Source organism: Triturus cristatus, chromosome 8 (assembly GCF_964204655.1).
Source record: "Triturus cristatus chromosome 8, aTriCri1.1, whole genome shotgun sequence".
Lineage (NCBI taxonomy): Eukaryota > Metazoa > Chordata > Amphibia > Caudata > Salamandridae > Triturus > Triturus cristatus.
Window position 1 is genome coordinate 1,055,122,577 of NC_140591.1, and position 23,383 is coordinate 1,055,145,959.

Here is a 23,383-nt window from a genome sequence, read left to right on the forward strand (position 1 = left end):
AGATTAGGGCCGCTCGGAGGAGATGGGGCAACATGGCCAATATTAGCTGCTTACACACTGCATCCCGACATTGATACAATGCCACAGCCAGACTTACTCATGCAACACAAAGATTTAATTAAAATCTACAGAAACCTGATGCAATTCCTCATGAAGACTTTCACAATCCAACCGACAACAATTGCAGCAAATGGTAATCAATCTCAGGGTATAGCAACTAAAATTACTCCACAAACATTACAGGCGGTAATGGACAAAATGCCCACAAAACGTGAACAAATGCCATTCTGGGTAGCTCAGAAAATAACTCAGCTCGAGGCAGTATTCCCGAATACTCCCCCGTTTGAAAAACACAGAATGCTAACAATCTGCTTGCCCATGGGGATAACACCACAAGTAGAGGATTGTACCAATTGGGGTACAGTCTTTGCTGGCATCCATACCAGTACTCATAGTATTCCTTCATTAGCAGTAATACCAGATGTATTAAGACAAATACAAAATGAGTACAGAGCAGAACCTGCCCTGAAATTAGGGATGAAGATACTAAATAAATATGACCAGGTATCAGCCATAATACTAGCTAATATTAAAGGGGAAGCAGCTTCAGTGGCAATCACCTAACGCCTGAGGGAGTTCAGTTCGTTAGACCAACAACACAAACCACCCAAAATAATGGAAACTGCATAGGCAGAGACAGTTTGGGTGGGAAAGCATTAAAGCCCTAACTAATGGACAGTCCTGAGAAGGACACTTCTAAGCAGACACCTGCTTCTTCTAAAAAGAAGTGGGATAATAAAAAACAACAAAACTTTAAAGAAAATAGATCTCAATCCTGAGGCAGATCTTCTCCACAGGAGACACTTTTTGAACTTTCTTAGGAAGACTTACCTGGTATCTCCTTGGGTAGAACTATAGGTAATTACAGGGATACTGTTCTTCCTTTTCTGGCTAGGTTTAGTTATAACTTTTAGTATGCTTATTAATGGACAATACCTTCAACAAAGCTCTACAGCCCAAACAGTTAATTTGATTCTGAAACCACATCAGTCATCACATCGTGAACAAAGAGACTTGTCATCAGTGAACATTACAGCACTTCCTATACCGGACAGTATAGAATGGGACAAGGGTGATTTCAACATATTCGGTCCGACCAAACTTTTAAAACTTTCACATGTTTTTTTTAAAAGAAGGTGGAAGGTGCACTCGTAGCCAAGTTAAACATGTGAGCAATAATTCCAAAAGTGCTTCTTTTATTAAGTCAGTCCTTAAAAACCGGCACACAGCAAACGTGTTTCGTTCCCAGTAGTGCCAAGAAGGGAACTTTGTCAGGGCTCTTATGTATATAACCAATCGGTGAAGGAAAAATAAAATGCTTGAGCAAAGCACGTTCGAAAGGGCACAATATGCCTTTTGAAAATGCAAACAAGCGGCAACGAAGAATAATATCCCTGAACAAAGGGCACAATAGACCAGGATTGAAGTGGATAAGTATCTCACTTCATTGGACAATGCCTCTAAGACAATCTTAAAAATAGTACGTGCAAAGCGCCACCGATATATCAGTAAAACCTAACTGGTACTCTCCAAGGAAGGATGTCGAAAAGCGGCATAATAACCAGCAGAACTTTTAAAACTTTCACATGTGTTTAAAATGTCATCAAGTGATATCATTACCTCAAGTACATTTTCTGATCATTGGGACTCTGAATCTGTTAATACCATGTTGTCTGATTTAGAAAAAACTGCTGCATTTGCGAACACTGAAATGTTAGAAGGTAATTCAGACTATGACACACTGTACTGTTACTAACATTATGGTTATCATTTATGCACAAATCTATTTCGCCTAGAAATATTTTTGAGTACCACTAGTGGGAACATTGCCCTACACCACTCAAAAGTAGTTCGCAAACATTTGCACAGACATTTTCATATTTTTCAGGGTTTAACACTTCTGATCTGACGTCATTTTATTATATAGTTACACCGACATCGGCACTGAAAATTATGCTGACTAACACCAAACAGATTTACTCTGCTTCCTTTATTGCCCAATTGTCTGAACAGGGTTTTGACCTATGGAAGGACGCAATAGAATTAAAATCAGTCTGGGGTTCTAGGGACTGGCAAGTCCAGGGAACCGAAGCACTATTTAGAGCATGCCTCATTCCACAGCAGATGATATTTCTAAATGACACTGTGCAACAGACAGTCTTGGATTAGCCAAGAACAAGGACCTGAACACATCGAGATTTTCAACTCCATCACAGATTGAGGGATGGCAAAATTCAGCTACACAGGAAGGGGCTAAAGTAGATGCCATTTTACAGTACCAAAGATCAGATCCTGATTGGATTGGATGGTTGGTTTGGCCCATAGACACCAACAGATGTGAACAAAGATTCTGGAGTACCACCGAAGGGTTCCGTATCCACAGGCCAGACCCACTCTATGTACAGAGAGAACATCTGGGGGTGGTGACATCCTACAGTGTTGGGAACTTGTGCCTTGATTGGCTAGAGACATCAACACTCACAGAAGTGAAACAGCACTTATCCTTACTCACACATGACGTGGATCTTAGGGATTTTTTAAAATGCCCCAGGAAACCACGTCAGAAACGTTTCATATATGCCGGCATTTATGCTGCCTACAATGAAATTTGGGAAATATCCCAGCAAGAGGCCACTGAGAGAATACGGGAAATAGACCGTATTAACTTAGAAAAGGCATTCGCGGTAATAGATCATGGGTTAACAACTTTGTCCTCCGGGATATATTCCTTAGGCGACATTGTATCTTCTGCGATATACATACTGGAACAAGATTTGGCCTTATTACAACACGGGCAATCTCAGTTACGTGCTATTACCTTTTTAAGTTGGACGCTGTAATCTTTGTGTGCAGGCTATGTGCCTTGGCATTTTATCAACAGTACGTCTCTGTTTACAGAATACAATCTAACAGATAAACAGATAGAAATGGCAGAAAGTGGAGCAAAATATTCAATGCTGCGTATTGAAAAACTGGATAGGTTACCATATACGGTAGCAGAATGACCATGCCACATAACTCTACCGGTCACTACCTTTCAGTTTAAATATTGCCTGTAGCAAAGGCAGGCAGGCAAATATAAAAAAATGGGTAAGGAATACATTAAGGAATCTTGGGAGTTACCATATGGATTTCGATGCTGGAGTGGGGATCAAGAGGTGTTTCTAAGCTGTACAAACTGCAAGAGTGCTTTACGAGGTTCTCTCATGTGCCAGGAGATTTCACTGCACAGATCTTGTAATGGTTCAATGGCGAACTTGTCCAGCCACATGAAAGGGACTCCAGCAGCCGTGATTACACCGGTGTTCGAGCTGCTCTCGAATGGGAGTTACTTGATGCTGAACGATCAAGGTTGCTTTGGGATGCTTCCGGGCGTTGCCTTTCTGGTCACTGTGAACTCCAGGGTTACTTGCTGTATGCAAGTATTGTTTCCCCCAACAAGTTCAGTCAGGGAGGCGCCGTTATAGCCTTGGATGAATGCTTCCTTTATACAATTTGATACTTTGAGCAGACTGAATGCCATGCTTTTACAGCGAACCATACCCTTAACCTCCGCCGTTGAGACCTTTGATCTTCAAATCGCAAGGACCTCGACTGAGATACAGGCACTTATACATACAAACTGCCCCTCTCATTCCGCAGAAATGGTGGGTCATATCTTTAACATGTCTGATAAGAGTGGTATTGTACACCTATTTAAGACCATAGTGTCAGGATTTCTAAGCACCTTTCAGACAATCCTCGGAGTTATTCCAAATTTTATACACTCTGTATTGGGAAGAATTTTTGGAGGTCTCCCGCTGATCCTGTTTGCCGTAGCAGGAATCCTGATTGTCATTCTTCTGCTACGCAATGGACGGCCCAATTACCAATGAGATGGAACTGAGTGCCTCTTGGTTCTTGTCATTTAGACCAGTCTGGATGGACTGCATCTCACCTGTTCTGCGATGCCAGTTTTGCGGGAATGAAAGCGTGTTGGATCTCTGTCTGACATATTCATCAGCTACGCCTTCGGACATGGATGCTATGCTGGACCCTGTAAAGGCCCATGCTCTGCGTTGTCCCCAGAGTATTCCTATACTGATGGCTGCATTCCTTAAGAATCCACAAGTGCCATTTGCTCCTGCTGGGTTAGGTGTTGGCTCCTACACAGGCACTCAGGTATCAACTACTGCACAAACTGCCCCAGCACCGGCTGTTGGCAGTACTGAATATCATCTATGTGCGATTGACATACTCTGCGAAGTATTAGACTCACCATCTGCGGTAGCAGGCACCGTTACTGTTGCATCTCCCAGCCAGAACTCGTAATTTTGAATTGGCTCATCGTGTGCTGTGAAAGGATTCGGCTTCTTCATTCTTCTTGTAAATAAACGTACGAAATTTGGAACATTTCCTAAATTTACACTTTTCACTGAAAAAGACATGGCCTTATTCTGCTTGTAATAATACAACTTCTATAAATGGACAAATTGGACCCTTTTGCCCGAGTTTTAATCCAAAACCTCCCAAAATTTTTTTTTTACAAAACCTATTTTTAAATGCTTTTAAATTGACACATTTTACTGTGCGCTACTTTACTGAATAATAGTTGTTTGCTAGCATTTATTATTGTTGTTCGGTTCAGAAGAGGAGTGGGTGTTATGTTTCGTATAGATGCCCTAATATAGGCATGATCCTTCACCTACATTAGTTTCCTACACTACACAATAATGGGCTCGAAGGAGTGAACGTTTATCTAGTTTCAGTTCCTGCCCCCGGAAGTGATCGTTTGGCCAGCAGCCACAACTCTGTGGTTTTGGTGCACGTACCAGATGGCTAATACGCCTGGGCAGACGTAGTGAATTGCGCAACCCAATGTGGTTGTATGCAGTACATACAGAACAGTCAAACATTACTGGTCCAGTATTATACTTTTTGCTTTACTCACGTGCTTTTCAGTTTTTTCAGTTTTTTCACGTATTTGCACTTTATTTTTGCAGTAGCTGAATACACTGACCCTGAAGAAGGCCGCAACACTATTTAGCTACACACCTGCCTCTAATGTCGGCACTTGTGCTACCAGCTCCTCACTGCTTTTAATCCTGACACCGGGTAGCTGAATAAAGTTATGTTATAGCTAACCCTGTAGCCAATTTAAAATTTTCACATTCCAGCACTGCACCCTTTTTTACACAAACGCCAAGCCCACATAGGGGTTTAGTACACCCCGCCTGAATGAATATAACATCCCCGAACTCCTCCCTCATAGAGAGGGGGTTGTAGCCCACATGAAGACTAGGTCGTTCGTGTGAGAAGGCCCCCCTATGATGAAGCATGACACCTCTGGTGTGTGAGGGGAACCGTCCTAATAAGGGAATCCCCCTGTCTTGCATGACATCTCACTGATAAAAGTTAACTAACCTCCTCATAACGTCGGACCCATGGCTCTTTTCTGGTGTTACATTAATTGGTGGGGTGTGAGTTCACGCAGGTCCTTAAAACTCCTCAAGCCCTCAAGTGTATTGATCATGATTCTAGATGCCCTAATATAGGCATGATCCTTCACCTACATTAGTTTCCTACAATACACAATAACGGGCTGTAAGGATTGAACCTTTATCTAGTTTCAGTTCTGGGCACAGAAGGAGGGAAACGAAGCAGAAACTACATCACCTGCATAATATCAATGTACAAGGTTCATCCCTTACGTCTTCCTCAGTCCAACAATGGCCCATACAAACCATACAAGGGACAAAGAAGCCCTAGATACTTTTGGGTATAAATACACCACATCTTGTCAGGATAAGGTAGAGGGAACAGAGACGTCCAGGCCGACACACTGACCAGAGATGCTGAGGCTCCTGCATGCCGATGCTCCAGATGACAGTGGGCTAACACATCCCTTGCGGGGTGTCCAACTCAAGACCAGGAAGGAGTTCCATGCTCTCACACTTCAGGTAATGGGGTTCGACCAAATCCTAGAGGGATTCTTGGCTTCACACCTACTCACATGCTAGGTACACTTAGGTACATCTAGCCAGGCATCGTAGGAGTACGCACACTTTTTATCCTGAATTTTAAATTCATATATTTATACATGCTTATTGCAAGATGGTAGAACTGTACTATCTTTTTATATTCACTGTACTGCTAATCATATATCTCTGCTACTGTATAATGGTTATTGCAGCTCATATATTCCACACAAGAATAACAACTGTTCAATAAATCCTTATTGAAACTCCCAAACTGTTTATTCTGTGTATCTCTGAGACGAACTAAGTGAGCAAGAGTGACTGAGAAAAGCGTAGTATATTGTTTCCACGATTCTGAGGGATCAGGGTTGTCATGATCTAAGGTTGCCAGAAACTATTCTCTCCCCAACAAGGGGAGACTCTAGTGGCACTTTGAGCTAGCTAATAAAAAACAGGCTAACATTCTCAGTGGGGGTGTTCAGAATCAGTCTGCCACCATTCCTACAGTTTATCTTATCCAAATGCGCAGATCCTGTATAGGGCATATAGGGAGTACACGACAGACCGACACCAATTCTGCAGCCAATGAATTCCACAGATGGATCACCGACTGTGCTAACATGCTCACCCCATTCCTGAACTCCGACAGACAACACACAACAAAAGCGACCTGGATCACCACGGACCTCTGAGAATCCAAGTGCATATGCCGATGACTCGAGAAAGCATGGAAGAACAGCAAAACCTTATAAGCAGGCACCGCCTACAGGCCCGCCATGACTGAACACCACCAACTCATCAGATCCATGAAGAGGAACTTCATCCAGGATAGAATCCTCTGCAACTCCAAGGAACTCTTCAGCATCATACAAGAATTCACCAAACCCCCCAGCGAAACATCCGACATCCCTCCATACCAGAACCTCTGCAACCAGCTCAGTTCCTTCTTCCATCACAAGATCAAGCCTCTCTACAACAACTTCGATTAACAGAACCAAGGCACTGACACAACACCAGTGACGCAACCCAGGCGACCATCACCGCCTGTACCCCTGTCACCACAGAAGACACCTGCAAAGGCAATGAGGAGCATACACTCCGGAGCTCCTACTGACCCCTGCCCACACCACGTCTTCCACAGGGCCACCTACGCCATTGCACCTAAACTACATTGTACAATCAACTGCACTATCGAAACAGGCAAATTCCCCAGCAACTGGAAACATGCAGAAGTCAAACCCCTCCTCAAGAAGACCTCTGCAGACCTGACAGACCTCAAGAACTACAGACCCATCTCTCTCCTCCCCTTCGCTGCCAAAGTCACGAGAAGATCATCCACATCCAGCTCACAAACTTCATAGAATCTGACTCGATCCTCGATACTTCTCATCCAGATTCCGCCGCAACCACAGCACCGAGACCGCCCTCCTAGCTGCCACAGACAACATCCCCACTCTCCACGTCTAAGGGCACATGGTAGCCCTCATTCTATTAGACCTCTCAGCAGCATTTGGCATCGTCTCCCACTGCACACTAGCTGCCAGACTCCACAACGAATGCATACAGGGAACTGCCCAAGACTGGATCTGCTCCTTCCTTACCGGTCAAACTCAAAGAATCAGACTCCCACTTTCCTCTCCAAAGCCACAGAGATCAGATGCGGAGTACCCCCTCCCTCAGCCCCATGATCTTCAACATCTACATGGCCCCACTCGCAACCATCATCAGAAAACACAGATTCAGCATAGTATCCTATGTCGATGACACTCAGCTCATCCTCTCCCTCACCCAGGAACCTGACATCACCAGAAACAGTTTCCAGGAATTAATGACGGACGTCACACTCTAAATGAGCAGCTGCTGCCTGAAGCTCAACTCAGAGAAATAGGAAGTCCTCAAATCCAACCCCTCCACGTGGGACAACACCTGGTGTCCCTCTGCCCTCAGCAACCCTCCCAGACCCACGGACCACACCCACAACCTCGGAATCAAATTTGACTCCTCCCTCACCATGAACCAACAGATCAATGCCATATTGTCCACGGCTTCAACACCCTCCGCATACTTCGCTGGACCTTAACATGGATCCCCCTGAGTCCAGAAAGATCATCACCCACACACTCATAACCAGCAGACTTGACTATGGGAATGCCCTCTACCCCGGAATCAACAAATCTGTACTCCACAAACTCCAGACCATCCAGAACGCTGCAGCCAGATTCGTACTCAGCATCCCATGACAAGACCACATCACCCAGCACCTACAAGACCTCCACTGGCTCCCTGTCGAAAAGAGAGTAACTTTCAAGCTCCTAACACACGCCTACAAAGCCCCTCCGCAATACCGGACCCCAATGCCTCAACAAAAGAATCTCCTTCTATGCCCCCAGAGGAACCTTCACTCCGCTGACCTTGCCCTGGCCTTAATTCCACACATCTGCAGAGCCAGAATGGGAGGAAGATCCTTCTCCTATATCGTGGCCAAAACCTGGAACAAACTCCCTCTCAGCATCAGACAAACCCCCACACTGCAAGCATTCAGGAAGAGCCTCAAGACCTGTCTCTTCGGATGAGCCAAGGCTGTCTAAATTCCCCCCCAGCACATTGAGACCCTCACGTGTGAGTAGTTACACTTTACAATTCCCTGATTGATTGATTGATCGGGACCACTGCATGACCAGTCCCTTGAACAGGACTTTGCATCATCACCCGCAGCCCTAGAGGAACCACCGCTGTGCGATCCTCAGCGTAGGGCCCTGCATTGCAAGCCCCTGGTCAACAGCATCCTTGTCGACAACATGCAATCCACATTGCATCTTTGCAGTCCTTAGGAATCGCAATTGTGCAACGCATTCTCGACATGGGACTTTGCATCACTCCGCAACCAGGATTTAAGGTACTTTTGTTCAGGGGGTCTAACTGAGTCCTTCGAGCTGTCCCGCACTCCATCGTGGTTGACCTGAACTTGTGATTTTGTCCCGGTCTACCACGACCAGACAACTACAGTTGGCGCCTTGGGCTTTTTGGCGCTATTTTCACTTAAATCTTTAAAATTGCATATCTCTGGTTCCACTGATTGGATTTTGCCTTAACATATTTATTACATTTTACTCTGTTTTACTAAATTGGTGTGGGATTTTTCTTATGTTATGTTTCACTTTATTACTGTTTAAGTACTGCTTAAATACTCTACACATTGCCTCTAAGTTAAGCCTGACTTATTTTATGCAAAGCTATCGGAGGGTTAAGCACAGGTTAATTTAGGGTTTGCTTGTCACCCTAATTGGGAATTGTTGTTACTGCTTGAGAAGGGTTTCACCCCGTCAAACTTTTACAGAATTTCGTACATATCTATATCTATCTACTTATATTTATATCTGTCTGTCTGTCTGTCTGTCTGTCTGTCTGTCTGTCTATCTATCTATCTTTCTATTTATCTATCTATCTATCTATCTATCTATCTATCTATCTATCTATCTATCTATCTATCTATCTATCTATCTATCTATCTATCTATCTATCTATCTATCTATCTATCTATCTATCTATCTATCTATTCACAAAACAACAATGGTTAGAAGTGAGTTATAATTATGGATTATTATAATATTTCTCCACTAAAGTACACATTAAAAACTACACAAACATTAGAAATTCAATAGTTCTAGTTATTAATTTATGTTTTTAATTCCAACATTAATTCTTGCAGTTTTACTACAGCCACCAGTGTACCATCAATTCTCAACATCACTCATACAGTCAAACAACTACAACTCGCCCATGGTATCTCTATTATTTAATCTGTCTAATTACCTGTTTTTGGCACAATGTAAACATATGGGATTTATATCTACAAAATTCTATAGTATTTAAAATATATTTTTTTACATATCTAATATAAATGTTGTGAGTTATAGTTGCTTGACTGTATGAGTGAGGTTGAGATTTAATGTTATGCTGTGGGCTTTAGCATAACTGTGAGAATTAATGCTAAAAGTAAAAATAGAAGTCAATAACTAAAACTATTGTATTTCAAATGTTTGTGTATTTTAAATGTGTGTTATAATAGAGGAATATTATAATAACCCTTAACTATAATTCATTTCTTACCTTTGGCTGTTTTGTTTGTCAATTTTATGGGTTTTTAGAACAAGTAAATTAAAATATATGCTATTATTTTGGCAAAGATTTAATACAAGTAGAAAATGTTTGTGTATGTAGTTTTTGTATTACAAAAGTACTACATATTTAAAATATCACCTAGTAATAATGTACTGAAATATATGTATTGTATATACATTTAATTATTATTAATATAGGATTATTTCTTATAAAATATATAAATATTTAGTATTATAATAAGTGTGCACTTTTTTGTCAGTAACACTGGACTATAGTTTTGTAGCCTACTTTATTGTAAGCATATATATAAAATTTAACACCTGTAAGTGTTAAACTGTTTGCACGTTTTTTTTAATATATGTATTTTTAAGGGGTTTGTGTTTTGTCAGATTGTATTGTTGCAAGAGGTTTTTTTCAGTTTTCAGAGGTACCGCAGTACTATTTCAATAGTTCCACAGTACTTCACGATTGTAAGACAGCTTCTAATTGGCTAAAAACATTTCTCCTCGAACCAATAGAAAGCAGCATTTTATTTTGGGTTCTGTTTGTTGTGCTTTTGACTGGTCCACAAGCATAATACTTTTAGAGCTGCTTTAAGTCTTTTCAGGTGTTTCAAAGAACACTGATTTATTGGTTGAAAGCAATGTCATCTGTATCCCCAGAGCTGTGTTGCTTCCCATGGCAGTGTACGGTGTCACCCATTCCCTGTGCAGGTTCTCATGCACACATGTCCCTCCTTTGAACTATGTACTGGCCACTGGCCTTGCTGTTTGTAACTTTGGATTTCCATTCCCTGTGCAAGTAAGTAAGCAATTATTTATTGCTCAGTTAATTAAAACCAGATTCAAGGTAGTACTGAGAACTCCGTAATTCTTTTTTTAAAACCATATAGTGATTTTTAAATATTTTTCTCAATCACCACTATACTAAAGTGTTAATAATTAAAAGAAAAACCCTAAACTTTTTTATGATCTTATTCTTAAGGTGTAACACAAAACACAGTCAAACTGGTGTAAAAAAACAACACAGCTGCATTAATGTTTTGGAAAAGAACACATTACCCAAACTCATCATCCCTCGGCATTGCCATGTACCACAGTAGGATTGCAGTACTGCTGTAGCAACAGATATCTCTAAGTAAAAGTAAATTATAATTTAACATTTACTTACTGTATTTACCTGCACTACCCCCACAGAATCATCTGGGCAAACTAATATGTAATGCTGCCAAATTTCATAGAAATACAGCTGACGGTTTTCACGCTACATGAAACACAAAAGTCTATAAAAAATTCGACCCTGTTTTGGATCCCCCATTTTCTTTGCAGCTTCTTGATCAAAAGTCACAAAAATGTCAGTCCTCTGAGAATGATCCGGGTACACTAGGTATGCAAAGTTTCACCAGTATTCGGCAAGCTGGTGAAAAATTGTTAAGGGAAAAAGATGAGTATCTCTGGTCACCCTAACTATAAATGCGGTCATGCCCAGCTAATTACCCCACATATTACATCATTGATCTTCTATAGCATCATTGATATTACCACCGCAAACATTTACAATAAAATTATTGAAGGAAAAACTGTGCATGATGGGGGCTCAAGTTATAGTTACCTTAGAGCGCGAGTTATAGCTACTTAAAATATTTCTAATTGTAACAGCTGAATTTTTATTGGTTTGTGCATGTAAATTCAGAAGCTAGCTATAACATCCCTGTAACCTTTGTGATTTTTTATGAATTTCTACTTTTTAGAAAGATGCTAATTCATAACTATAACATCCCCATAACCTTTGGCTTTTTCAGTGAATACATATATATGTTCACTGAAAAAATCAAAGGTTAGAAATTAGAATTTTTTTTTTTTATAAATGCACTGAAAAAAACAAAAGTTACAGGGACGTTTTAGTTAGGCTAAGGTTTCTCTTGTACAAAACCAGAGCAATACAGCAGTAATAGTTAGCTGAGCTAGCTATAAGGCGTGCCCCCCACAATGCACTGCTTATGGCCTCACCTTTTACATCACTCATGAAATGGTCAGTGACATCCCTCATGACATCACTGATGATATCTCAACGCAAAGTCTTCTGCTGAGATTTACAAACCACCGCAAATCAGGATTTGCATTGGTTTGTAACCCAGAGTAAAGGAAGGTGCCGCAATGCACTGCCTTGCATTACTTTATGTCAAGGGGGTGTTACAATGAGCAGTCCCATGCAACCACCGATCAGTTTTGTTACAAATACCTACCTAAAATGAACTGTAGACAGGGGTTTGCACTAAAATCCAGTGCCTACCTGAGGCATGAAAATGTTTTCCATTTCTCCTCATTTTTCTTCTTTGCATGTATGCTGCATTCTGTAGCACACATACAAAAAGGAAATATCTTAAGGCATAGTTTTGTGCAGGAAAATAACCCTTCCTGCACAAAAACTATGCTGACTACAACTCAGACACTCACCAATTCAGGGGTCTAGTAGACCACGGTCCCCATATAGCCTCAAAGTCTGTGAGTTGGTCCTGTAACCTATAATACTTTTCTCAAAAGTGGCCAATTTAAACAGTTCTGATCTCCAATCGAATATGTGGGCACCCGAGATGATAGATAATGGTAAGAAAATGCAGATCTTCACTACAGTTAGAGCAGTGGGCATCCACCTCTTCCAGGAGCGTGCTGCCCTTTCCGCAATAGACATATCAAGCATGAGGGCTAGCTCTCTGAGCCTATGAAGGGGATGAGACTGGTATTGTGGAACATGTACCAGATGTCCACATAGTAAGTGGCAAGATGTGGACAAAGCCATGGGATATGATAGAGATCTCCATCGTGTTGCGCACACCCCCAACATCTGTTGTCTGCAGTGATTCTAGTGTTCTTTTGTTTGTGTGAGGTCTAGCAGCAGCTAGGGAAAATTTTAAATTAAGTACATTTCAGTCTGGCTTACCTCAGAGAATAGTTGTGGGAGTCCATGAGCTCTTTTCTGTCTTGAATTTTAAGCCTAACCTATCCTGCCAGCAGTTTTTATCTCAGTCCAGGTAGTGGGTGGAGTACAAGTGGTAAAAAAGTATTTGGTGTAGGTTAGTGACAGACCCTCTGGCTTTACCCCAAGTCTGTATATTTTTACGATTTGGAGATTCCAGCAGCTTGATCTGGTCCACTCCCAATGTGCTCCTTAAACAGTGTTGGATCCTCCTAGATTTCCAGATTTCCAGGGAGGTCAAATTCTGCACAAAAGACTTCAAAGGTCTTGAACACACTGATATAGGTCATCAATTATTGTCACTCACCCCTGCATCCAGAACTGCCATCTGATTGGCTGGCGCCCTACCTCTATGCTGCCACTAGACCATAAGGACGCTCCTGAGTGAAGAGATGCCTGGGCCTCCAGTAATTTATGCACATCTTTCCATACCATCCACATTGCCCACATCTGGGGCAGGCAAGTGGAAACCTCCATTGTTTCAGAGCCACATAAAATACCTAAGCCCTAAGTTGGGCTCCTGTAAGTGACCTCTCTATGGTCACCCACTTGAGGTGATCCTCTCCCTCCCCAAAAATGTATGGTAGTTGTGATAAGCATTGCACCAAGTAGTACATATACATGTCGGGCAAACGGAGGCCTCCTGCTCTTGTGTCCACAGAGAGTTTAGCATGTTTCAAGAGCAGTTTCTGCCCCACCCAGATGAAAGTTTTAATGCACTTATTAAGTGTTCACAATATGCCTTTTGGGACCAGAAGTGGCAGCATGCTCAGAACATAATTGAAGCAAGAGGAGTGAACATTGTCACAATATGCACCCTCCCCCAAAATGAGAGATGGGGGATGGTTCACTTGCTAAAATCAATGTCCATCTTGGACTGCTGGTGCTGTATATTGTCCATGACAATATTCACCAGTGCTTTATTTCCCAGTAACCCTAAATATTTCAACCTATCAGTCTTCCACGTGAACTCAAAGGCTCCTTCAGGTCATTTAGGTAGGTGGTCCATGATGGAAAGAGCCTCTACTCCCAGTTGACCCGATATCCCGAAAAAACGGAGAAGGAATCAATCAAGAATATCAGTATAGGGACTGAAGTAATTGGATTAGAACGCGTGAGGATGATATCATCTGCTTACAACTGGATCTTTGTTTCCCCGGCCGTTGTCATTATGTCCTGTACTCTCTCACACTTCCTGATAGTCACAGCCAGGGGTTTGAAGGTTAGAAAGAAAGAGGAGTTGCCAGCCCTACTGTGTCGCCATGTGAATCTCGAATGTTGAGGACATAAATCCCCCACAGTTTATTTTAGCAGAGTGATTCGAGTACATCCAGCAAATTACAGCCAGGAAACCCAGACCAAGTCCCACCATCTCTAATGTACAGAACAGGTATCCCCATTCTATGTACACAAATGCCTGTTTCGCGTCGAGTATGAGCAGTACCTTTTCATCCATATCACTGCACATCTGCCACATACATGTGCTAATGTGTGCATATGGTTCCTAGAAAACTGGCCCACCTGCGAGTTGTGTATCAGGCTAGGCAGTACTTTCTTAAGGCAGGTTGCAAGCACTTTAGTCATAACCTTCATATCCATGTTGAAGAGCGAGATTGGACTGTAACTAGAGCAATCAGGGGGCCCTTCTTTGCATTAAGTTTGAGGCAGTCTATGGCTCTTTTGTATTCCACGGGGAAACCACTGCTTTCCTCAGCCTCCATAAAGACTCGACATGGGAGTGGGGCCACTCTCAGATGGAAATTGACTCACTTTATCTTATGAGGGTCTTTTTGGAATTCCCTCTTGGCTTATGTTTGGTGTTGATAAATGTATATGCCAGGTCTGTATCTCCAAGTAATATTGCAGCTACTGTGGTTCTGTTAGATAAAATAATTGAGACGTACCAACACAAGGCCAACATTATTGTAAATTTTGTGCCCTCTCCTTTCATTAACAATCTGTTAGAGGCTGAGGATGAGCAATGGGGTATTGCTTGCCGTACTGGTAAACCTCGACAGAACTCCTTTTCCAATCTTGCTCTTCAGCTGGCATCTCCAGTCGGTGGGTAGGGAGTCAGGGCTTACTCGTTCTGACTGCCAGAGATCTCCTATTTTAAAAAAAAGTAACCTACACCAATGTTATTGACTATGTCCTTTTGAACATTAGGCTTTGGTTGTTATTAGTTGTAATGGCAGCAATGACCCGATCAGATATTGACCATAACCCTCTCACTACCTTTTTTAAAGGGGATGTCATTAGAAGGTCTATGACTGCTCGCGACATGGCTGCTGCAAATCCAATCATTGATAACAATCGTAGAAGGGTTTCTTACCCCCGGGCTGTAGCCAACCCTAAATAGTAAACTAACATAAATGGTTGATTTGCCTACTTTGTGTCTGAATTTGATGTAAGCCTTATGTTACCAAAAGCCATTTTAGATGTTCATCAACGCTTTTTCAGTACCTTATTAAATATGTTTCCAGGGAAACTGGTGGTAAAAAACAGATGTTCTTACATGATCCAAAATGGTTTAATTCTGCTTGCAAATCTGCCAAAGTGACCGTCAGAGTTACTTTTAAACCAGGGGTATGGGCAGATATCAGTGAGGCTCGGTACAAGTATAAGAAAGCCCAGGAGAAATTCAAGCATGCTTGAGATGAACACATTTGGGTGATCTTCTGTGCGCTAACAAATCAAATGATTGTCGAACATTCTGGTGCTTCGTTTCTCATGGGAGCACAGTTGCTAGCAATATTTTATAATATAATATTCAACCAGAACAATGGGAAGAGCACTTTGAAGAGCTGTATGCCTCAAGCACTCCAGGTCCCTCCTCTGATGCCAATAGTTGCTTTTCCTCCATGCAGACTCTCTGTTGGCACCCTACTCAGGGGAGTAGCGAGTCCCTGTTTCGTTTAAAAGATACCCATGCTGTAATTTGTCAGTTAAAAATGGCTAAGGCCACCGGACCTGTCCAGATTCATGGTGATTTGCACAAGATGAACCTTCTATGTGGGCCCCCTACATAAATATTTTATGTAATGCAGTTGTGACTGGTGCGGTAATTCCTGACACTTGAAAGGGGGTTGAAATCTTTCCAATATTTAGGAAGGGTAATGCAGGTAGTCCCTTGAACTATAGGCCTATAAACTTAATAGACAATTTACAAAAAAAATTGCATGGCAGATACTTGACAAGTTGCTCAGTTGGACTGAACAGAATGACATTTTATCTCCCCTGCAGGTTGGCGTTCAAGCCAAACCAAGCACTTCTGACCAGGTTTTAAGCTTTGCATTCCTATATTGGAAGTATGCTCTGATAGGTAAGCAAAGGTTATATGTTGCATGCGTTGATCTAGTACCACGCGAGAGGCTCTGGGAGGTGCTAGTTAATATGGGGGCACCTGTCACTCTTAATAATCATTTAGTTAGGCTGCAAGAGGGGACATACGCCCAGGCCTGCTTGGGCAAAAGAGGAGAGTTAACCAATCAACTTCCTATTACCCGCTGCGTTTGACAAGGATGCTTCCTTGATCCTACGTTATTCAAGTTATTCATAAATGTAGTAGTTGAGGAGCTTCAGGCCTGTAAAAATGATTATCCATCATTGAATGGCAAGAAGGTGCTTATTTTATTATTAGCAGAGGATTCCCTGCTTTTTTCAAAAGACCCCTATGGGATTACAGTTGCTCCTGAATAAATATGTGGGCTTTTGTAAACAGCGAGGCCATGAGTTAAATGCCAAGAAAACTAAATGTATGATTTTTGGACCTGGGAAAACCCATAAACGTGTTTTAAAGGTAGATGACATGCCTCTTGAGTGAGTCTGTAGCTTTTATTACCTGGAGTCAGAGTGAATGACAACTTAATTTGGATCTCTCAAGTTGTCAAAAGCTCTTTGCGATCGACCCATAGATCCAGTGCTGTTTACCGCTTCCATAGGCGCTCCTATTCGCAACCTATTTCCCCTTTTTTTTAGGCCTACCGAGCGAAGGCGCAGAGTGGAGCAGTTTTTCTCGCCAAATTATAGGGGTATGCTGACACTCAGGGTCATATTTACAACAGAATGGAGAAGTGTGGCATTAAGCAGACATTGCTAACGCCACGCTTCTCCATTCTGAAAAAGCAGGGATGGGCCATATTCACAAGAATGCAGTGCACCCCTGCGTTTACCATAGCGCTGGTGCTGAGTTTAGCTGCCTAATGCCAACGCAGGCACCCTTGCACCATAGTGCAAGGATGTCTGCATTGGGGAAAATTATTGTTTGTATGCAGGAAGGTCTCCCTTCCCAAACCCTGATTGACTGATTGATTAATTGCCGCGCCAGAACTTTTCTGTGTTGTCACCTGCCCTGCTGAATGCAGTCTGTCTGTGTCTGCCCAGAGCTCTTGTAAATCTCCATGGATCAGTTGGCTGGCCACCTGTTCAAAGCCACAAGGACATAACAGGCTTCTTCGATATTGACAAATCTCCACGCAACTCGACGCAGCGTGACACAGCACACCATCTACTCTCACCTAGCACAACGCAGCTTGTCCTTGACACTGATGCATCTCATCAAAAGTCCCCCACAAGAACCGGTGGCTAATTTGACGCTGACAAAGCCCAACACCGACACAGACCCAGCACGATGCATCTTGTCTCCTGCACTGATGCACCACAGTGCAAGTCTCCACAAGCCCCACCGGCTTCCTCGACTACAACAACGCAGGGCCTCGCATCGAAGCTCCTCATCAGTGGTCATCGACTTGCCCATTGTGAAATGCATCTCGATGCTGGACCTCACGTAGCAAATCCTCCTCAACACCGGCATATGCATCTCTATGCTGGAACTTCGCATCTCAATGTCCAGAACCCACAAGGTACTTTCTCAGAGGACTGAACTCAGTACTGTATCCAGCCCACGCTCCATTACATTCAGACTGAACTTGTGACTTGGAGCTGGCCTACTCTGACCAGATATCTGTGGTTGGCACTTTCTGCTTCTGAGTGCTTGATTTTTACAAAACCTTTAAAGCTGCATAACTCCTGTTCTACTAATTGGATTTTTGTTGTTTTGGTCTCAAATCATTCATAAAATATTACTCTATTTTTCTAAATGAGTGTGGGATTTTTATTGTGTTGGGTTTTCAATTTATTACTGTTTGAAGTGCTGCATAAATACTTTACACATTATCTCTAAGGTAAGCGTGACTTCTTTAATTCCAAGCTACTAGAGGGTTAAGCACAGGTTAATTTGGGTTTGCTTGTGACTTCACCCTGACAGGAATTCTTGTTGCTGCTTGAGTAAGTTTGCATACACCTCAAACTGTAACCCAATTTCCTACTGGTCAAAGTACAACAATTGACTTGTTATGAGGCCCCTAAACTAGTGTATACTTTTGTTTTATTTTAGATGCCTTTATATAGTGCTTACTCTATGCTTCATGCACATACAAAATGCAATAGGGACATTTAGGACAATAAGTAATAAGAGTGCTAATAAAGATAGGGAAATCTCTGTCTTTCTTATGAAAGCATGTCTTTTTGCATCCCGTGAAAACAGGTTTGGCATGACAAATAGGCATTTAAAACAGTACAGTAATTCAAAATGATAAATTGTCCTTTTTTGCCCTTGATGATTTTGACATTTTTAGCACATGGCATGTTTGTTACCTGGATACCATTTAATGCTAATCCATTGTTATTAGAGTAGCAACTGGACGGATGGCTGCTGGCTATTCTGCAACTCAAGAGGGCACATGCCTACTTTGTTGGCAGAACTAAGTACCCATAGAGGACCTAAGACTAGGAGAATTTCAATCATTGCACTTGTCTCCAAGAAGGAAATGACAACATTATTGGTACAGATTTTGGGCAGGTTGTCAATGATTTGGATGGCTCTTCAAAATATTCTGATGCCAAAATTGCCCAATAAATACGTGTGTGCCACAACAAACATGAGAGAATATTCACATTTAAAAAAATGAAAGTTCACTTTAGGCTACTTGTCACCTCTGAAACTGTCTCTTATATGCTGGTGGCACGTGTGTTTGTCCTGTCACTTTGCACACTCTGATTGTTCCAATAATTTGTGTGCCAAATATATTTCCCCTAAGTTCCCAATTTTGCCACCTTAAATATCACTCATTTCTTCTCAGATTTATTTTATGAGGACCATACACATTGCCTATGTTTGGAAACTGGTGACATAGCACAGATTCCACAACCAATTGCTCAACCACTAGATCATTTCTCTGTTCCATGAAGAGCAACTAGAACCAATGCCAGTATAACCAAGTATGCGTAAATTATGGGACATCCAAGTGCATGGCTTTAAGAGTCCTAACACATGTCTCTGAGTTTTCCTACGCTGGGCTCTGGTTGCTTCTAAATGTAATAGGCATTCCATCAAGCTACATCTAACCAATGCTATAGATTGCAGGCAAAATAAGCCTAAGACTGAGCCACCAATTAGAAGCTGGTTCAGTGCAAAATGTCCCAGCACCTACACCATCCCAGACTATAACCATTTTATTGTCAGATGGTTACGCTGATTGTGCTGTACAGAACCTAAATTTGAACGCTGTGATGTTCGTGCTACACTATACCACAAAACATAGTGCAGCTGAAGCCAACCATCAGGTTAAGGTCTGCTGGCAAAAAGCAGTAACCTACCAAGTACAGAAATAGTAAAGTGTACTCATTCAGCAGAAGTAGCAAACCGTCTTCTTCCCTGTGAGCATTTCCAGGCATATTATGAGAGTCTCTAATTCCTCCACACAAGGATTCTCCTAAAAGTGGGGAATAAGGCAAAGCTAGGTGACATTTCAAGAAAGAAAGGTGCATCCAAAGTGGCAAGGCTTATTTCAACAAGGTGCAACCTCTTTGAATAATGTTGGGCCATGAAGAAGTGATTTATTTCTATGCATGGACGGAAACAGACCTCATTCCACTAACACCTGCTTGTGTCTGTGTCATTTTGCATCGCAAAAGCCTTTGTCCATGTTGGTATTTAGACAGAATATTAGAAACAGAAATATCGGAGGACAAAATATCATGTCAAGAATATCGAGGACAAAAATATCATAAAGGAAAGTTTCTATAGGTAAGCAACGTTTTACTATATATACCTATATGTACTTTGACAATATATATATCTTAATGGTATATAGATGTGAAGTTAAGTATAGTAATTTTACACCTACCAATATGCACTTACCTTCTAGATATTTTGCTCCTCCATATTTTTGACATAATATTATGTCCACACAATATTTCTGTTTCTGATACTCTCTCAGTGATCAGTCCATGTTCACTTTAAGTGCCTCTTGCACTAATAATTTAGATTAGCCATTTTGGATGAAATCTTAGGGCCTGATTACAACTGCAGCGTTGGCGGTTGGACAGCCACTAGACCACTTCTACTGCCAGGGATACGCAATCTGGCACCAGTATGAGGAAGTAATATGCTGGCGGTGCTGCTGTTACACTGCCTAGCATAGTACAAGTGTCCCCAACGCCCTCCTTTTCATGGCCATTCGTGAGCCCGTCTTGAAAAGGGTGGTGGTGAGGAAACTATGGGGGCACTAGCGGGGCCCCCTGTCCCCGCTGTGCCTGGGGGTGCCTGCAGGGGGGGCACATGATGTGCCCCCCTGTATCAGGTGTGCACATCATGTGCCCCCCCCCTATATTTGTGCACCCCCATGTTCCTGCACAGGAAGAAATGACAACATGGTGCATTTCATCCTGTGCTGGAACGTGCTGCGGCGCTCCCACAGCGATGTATTTCTAAGGCACTCCTTAGAGCCTTAGAAAGGCACCACTGTGGGACCATGCACCACCCGCCACGCTTCACTCGTAATTTGGCAGGCGGTCTGACTACAAGTTTGGCAGTCTCCCTGGGCTCACTAGCATTGCGGCCCTCAGTAAGATCGCCAAACTCACAATCAGGCCCTTAATGTTTTAAAACACTGATAATGTACAAGAAAAAATTTCTGATCGGCTGGACGATCAATTCCCCAATGTTACAAGTGAACTCCTTTCGTTTAAAAATGGAGGGAATTAGAAAGGACCATCTATCTTAAAGACTGTAATAACCGAGCTACAATGACTATTTTTCAAGTAGATACAAAGTGCTCTCAAGCAAATGAATTGGATAATGAACAATGAGCAGATGGCAGCCCCAGAACAATGAGTAACTTGTCATATATTGTCTAATCTTTGAATCGTCAGCTAGAGCATGGCCCGCAAACAGGCTGAAGAAAGAACCTAGCTCTTTCCAATAAAATGGATAGCTATTAAACTTCACACTGCAAATAAATAAGTTCTGTGATGTGTTACATAAGCCAAGGAAAGTGTAAGCTGGCTTCAACTAATTTTCCACCCATTCCCTCTTTTCCCCTTTTTTTCTCCTTTACACTCTCTTTACTTGCATTTTCATTTTTTTTTTGTAAAGTAGTCCATCATCAGTCAGCATCAGGGTACTTTGGCTAGTGGAGCTTTAGGCGGAAGAAGTCAATATCTTGAAGAGAGTGACAGACAACCGGCATCAAGACGATTTCTCACCAAATGGCAAAGTGCTGTGTTAAGTTTAATAGGAATCAGATGCCAATATCTTTAAGCATTTAAGGCAATTGTAGATGTTAGGCATCTGGCCGTCAAGACAACTTGGACAAAGGGTGGACATAAGAATAATCACAGGGAACAAGTCAACCATATACCACGTCAAATGTATGGTTTTAAGCAATTTTTATCCATGGGAATTTCAAAATCAAATCTCAGATGGAGCAGTTAAGGTTGTCTACATTCATTACACCTGGAAGAAATGTATTTCCCTTTTAGTGAACTGAGATTCTATTGTAATGCCTGAAGTTCACTTTTTAAAACAGTTGAACTTTGAAAAATAGAGTTTGACAAAATAGTCCATTTTAATTGTTGACATTTCCATAATTTTTTGTATAATTAGTGCTTCTAATGTACACAATGTTTTTGTCAAATGTTTCACAATTTTTTTAGGAACTGGCACATATTCTGCGTATATTCTGACTTCAAAAGGTCACATACATAATGGACCCTAGCAAGAAGTGAACAAATTGTAAATCTGTGAATATGTAAATGAAATGCAGTTCATAATAAATGTTTTCCACTCATTGTTTTTTTTAGAAATATCAACAGCAGCTGACTGGAGCATACGCAAGAGCAGGAGGATCATCCTTATTTTGAATCCCGAGCTCGTTGAGAGTGAAGAATTTGCTATTGAACAGCAGATTGGTTTCTACAGCGCATTAGTTAGCAATAATCTAAGAGTAATTATTATTGAAATGGAGAAAATTGAGGATGATAGTAAGTTGCAAGAATCCCTTAAACACATTATAAAAAAGAGAGGCACCATCAAATGGGAGTCAGGTAACTCAGCCAATGTGAATTCTACAAAATCAACATTCTGGAAGCACGTGAGATACCAGATGCCAGGAAGAAAAAGCCCTACACGTGGCACCGTTGTTTAAAAACAGAGAATAGTCGGGCAAGATTCGCAAAGTTGGTCCAAGAATAAGGGGCACATGTATCAAGCCCTTTTCCCATTCGCAAACGAGCCGATTCTCAGAATCGGCCCGTTTGCGAACGGGAAAAGGCCTTTTCGGATGTATCATCCCAAAAGGGCATCGCAAATTAGAGAATCGCAAAATTTGCGATTCTCCATTTTGCGATTACATTTAAGGAATCGCAAATTGCGATTCCTTAAATGCAATGTATGAAGCACAGAAAAAGTGCCTTAAGGAATCGCGAATTACCACCAACATCAAGTTGGTGGTAATTTGCAATTTATTTGAAAAATGCACTTTTTTGCATATTTCAAAGTGCAATGTGCACACATACATATTTCAGGGGTGCCACAGGGTGTCCTTTTGACACCCTGGCACCCTTGAAATTGCATTCTCAATTTGCGATTCTCTAATTGCGAATCGCAAATTGGGAATGTCTTCCATTCATTCCTATGGGCCTCCTCGCAATTTGCTAATCGCAATTAAGGAATGCCAAGGAATCGCAAAATATTTGTGAATTTTTTATTACATCCCATTTTGCGATTCTATAATAGCGATTCTCTAAAAATCGCTATTTGAGAATCACAATAATGGTATTTGATACATATCCTCCTAAGTCATACTGTCACACAGAAAAAGTTTCAAACTCTACAAGCAAAATTTGTCTGTATGGATTTGCGTGGGCATAAGTCAAACTATTAGTCGAGAGTTTCCCAATCGCCAAATTGAGGTAACGTTTTACAT

The 23,383-nt window shown here is 41.8% G+C and overlaps 1 protein-coding gene across 1 annotated transcript in view; it reads left to right on the top strand.

The window, feature by feature from the left end:
- Positions 1-22,603, top strand: part of IL1RL1 (interleukin 1 receptor like 1) — a 506,285-nt gene extending 483,682 nt beyond the window's left edge. Inside the window, exon 10 of the mRNA XM_085620499.1 lies at positions 22,260-22,603. Within this exon, the coding sequence (XP_085476625.1) occupies positions 22,260-22,603 (344 nt within the window). The remainder of the gene's footprint in view (positions 1-22,259) is intronic.
- The last annotated feature ends 780 nt before the right edge of the window (positions 22,604-23,383 follow it).